The sequence below is a fragment of the Aureococcus anophagefferens genome (assembly GCF_000186865.1).
Source record: "Aureococcus anophagefferens unplaced genomic scaffold AURANscaffold_10, whole genome shotgun sequence".
In the NCBI taxonomy this organism is placed as follows: Eukaryota; class Pelagophyceae; order Pelagomonadales; family Pelagomonadaceae; genus Aureococcus; species Aureococcus anophagefferens.
The window spans coordinates 1,548,280-1,551,001 of NW_008705570.1; the positions used below are offsets into that span (position 1 = coordinate 1,548,280).

Genomic DNA, 2,722 nt, shown 5'->3' on the forward strand with positions numbered 1-2,722 from the left:
CGGTCGTTTCGTGCTACCGACGCATGGCAGAAATCCCGATTTTCGTCGAAAATTGCCGCTTCGACGGTCGTGTCGTGCTTCCGACGCATAGGTTTGGTTCTCCTGCGAAAATGGCTTCATTTCACGGACTTTGATTTTTCACAGTTCCCTACGTCGATTGAGACACGTACGAGCCCGGGCCGTTTCGCAAAATCCGCTCCTCGAAGACAAAATCGGGGCCGGAAAAAAATGCCGTTCCATGTTTCGTACGTATAAAACTAAGGGATTCCGCGCCTCCGCAACAAAATCCACGGCGATGCGACGCGCGTTCTTCGCGCTCGAAGTCTCGTTAAATGCGTCGAGCGTTTCTACGGTGCCGCATTTACGTACCCCGAAATCGACGAGTGCGGACATCCCGACCGTCGCGTTATGCTCCCGAAGCATATGGCACAAAAACCCGACAAAAAAACCGGAATTTTTTTCGTCGGCCCCGAGACGCCCTCCCCACGCCTAGCACTCCCTAGTGCTACGCGCTAGTGATCCACGCGCCAGGACTACGGGACTACGGGAGGGGAAATCCGTGATAGCGGTCGGGCCGCGCGACCGTCGTTGCCCGTGTGGTGCGGCGCCGCTGCCCAATGACCCTGGACAAAGCGGCGGCTGGAACGAGACGGGCTGTGTTGAAGTTCAAGTTGAACCTGCGATCTATGTTGAACTTCAAGTTGAAGTCACGCCGAAGCACGTCTTTGCGCCGGACTCGCGCGTCCTCGACGAAGCGAGAGATTCACAACGATCCAAACACGATGCCTTCGCAAAATTCCGTCTGGAAACAGCTTCCCAATGTTTCTTGACGTCGACGCGGCGCGCGGCCGCTTCGCCGGGCGCATCGGCGCGGCCGCGTTCGCGGCGCACTTCGGCGGCGCCTGGGCGGACGGCGGGGGGCTCGGGCACCTCCACGTCGTCGGGACGAGCGCCATGGAGCGCGAGACCATCGGCGTGGCCATGGGCTCGGGCATCATCAAGGAGAAGATCCGCGGCCACCCGCTGTTCCTCCTCATGCTCGGGCCCGGCGGCGACAACGCGCCCTGGCGGCCCCTGTCGCCGCCGGAGGACGGGGAACTGTAAGGTTGTGGATTGTTGCGTGGTTTTCCCCAACGTCCCGAAAACCATTCCTTGCCCTCGTGTGTGGGACGTCGCACGCTTCGTTAAACAGCCACATTCGAGGACATCGACGTCGTCGGCGGTGAAGCACGCGCCTGAATTCGCCCGCCGAAGTTCAGGCCTTCCCGGTCACGTCCTCGAGCGACGCCCCTCGAGTGGCTCTCGAGCGTGACAAGAAGGCCGGGTCGAAACGCCTCGATATCGACAAACACCTTGTCGGCGATCCCTCTGATTAACTCGAACCTGCTATCGCCATCTGCGTCAGATAGGATGGCCGACGGTCTCCTGCCCGTCGCGTCGTTCGTGCGGACCGTGTGGACCATGGTGACGAACGAGGAGGAGACGCTCATCGCCTGGTCGCCGGACGGCGAGCGCATCGTCATCGCGGATCCGCCGAGATTCGCGGCCGAGGTCTGCCCGCGCTACTTCCGCCACAACAAGTGGACGTCCTTCGCGCGCCTCCTGAACATGTACGAGTTCCACAAGTGCCCCATCAACCCCGTCGACGGGTCGAACCGCGTCGAGTTCCGCCACGCGCACTTCCGCCGCGGCGCCGAGGGCGAGCTCCACCGCATCGAGCGGAAGAAGTGGACGCCCAAGTCCGAGGCGAAGACGCCGGCCCAGAAGCGGGCGCGCGCCGACAACAAGGCCAACAACAAGGCCGCGCCCGAGTCCGAGGTGCCCGGGCGCGCGCCGCTCCCCGGGCCGCCGCCGCTGCCGGACCTGGCCGAGCCCGACGTCGCCGCTTGGAAGAGCCGCTGCGCCGAGCTCGAGCTGCAGGTCGACATGCTCCGGAAGGAGAACGAGCGCCTCAGCGCCGAGATCGCCGCGCGCGACGCGAGCGCCTGGTGCGCGCCGACGTTCGTCCGGCCCGCGGCGGCCGCCGCCGGCGACGACGGCGACGGCGTCCCGGAGCTGGACTCGGCGACGTTCATGGAGTTGATGACGTCGCCGTTCTCCTGCTTCACGCCCCGCGGGGCCGAGAGCCCCGTGACCCCGATGGCCGTCGAGTGAGCAAGGTACCCTCAAGTGTCGCGGAGCCAACCGGCAAGATCCCCTCCGCGATCGCACCATCGCCGCCGCCTCGCGAGGCGCAACATTTTCTGCTTGAAACCCTGTGTGTCCTCCCGAGGCGGCCGCGTACGAACCATATGTAACAAGTACCCCTCCATCTTTCCTCTTTTGGGGGGTCGTGGCTCTCTGGGCTTTCTCGCGCGTTTTTCTTCACGACGCGGCGCAGGGGATGGGTACGCCGGTTTTTTGTGGGTGCACCTGTACATGGTCGTCGAGCACGATGCGCAGCGTGTGAGGAGAGTTCGACTTCGAATTCCCTTCGACGGCGGAGTTTTCCTGCGCGAATCAAATTTCAAGGTTGGTTCAAACGTCAACGAAAATCGACGACTCGTGCAGTCGCGTCGCTCGCTTTCTTTGCTCGGTGCGCGGGAACGTCGCGGTCGTGTGTGCTATCGACAAACGCGCCCCAAGACTCGCTCACGCGACGCCTCACGCATCCGAGTCGCCAAGGGCTCCGGGGAACTCGCTCAGTTGACCCCGAGCCCCGTCGTCGGCGATTCTCCCGCCT

General features: G+C 63.5%; 1 protein-coding gene across 1 annotated transcript; it reads left to right on the plus strand.

Moving 5' to 3' along the window:
- Nucleotides 1-1,401: 1,401 nt before the first annotated feature.
- Nucleotides 1,402-1,626, plus strand: AURANDRAFT_26789 (hypothetical protein; the record flags this gene model as incomplete). The annotated part of the gene is made up of 1 exon (XM_009039078.1): nucleotides 1,402-1,626. A coding segment is annotated over one exon (225 nt), but the record flags the coding sequence as incomplete, so codon positions are not given.
- Nucleotides 1,627-2,722: the final 1,096 nt, after the last annotated feature.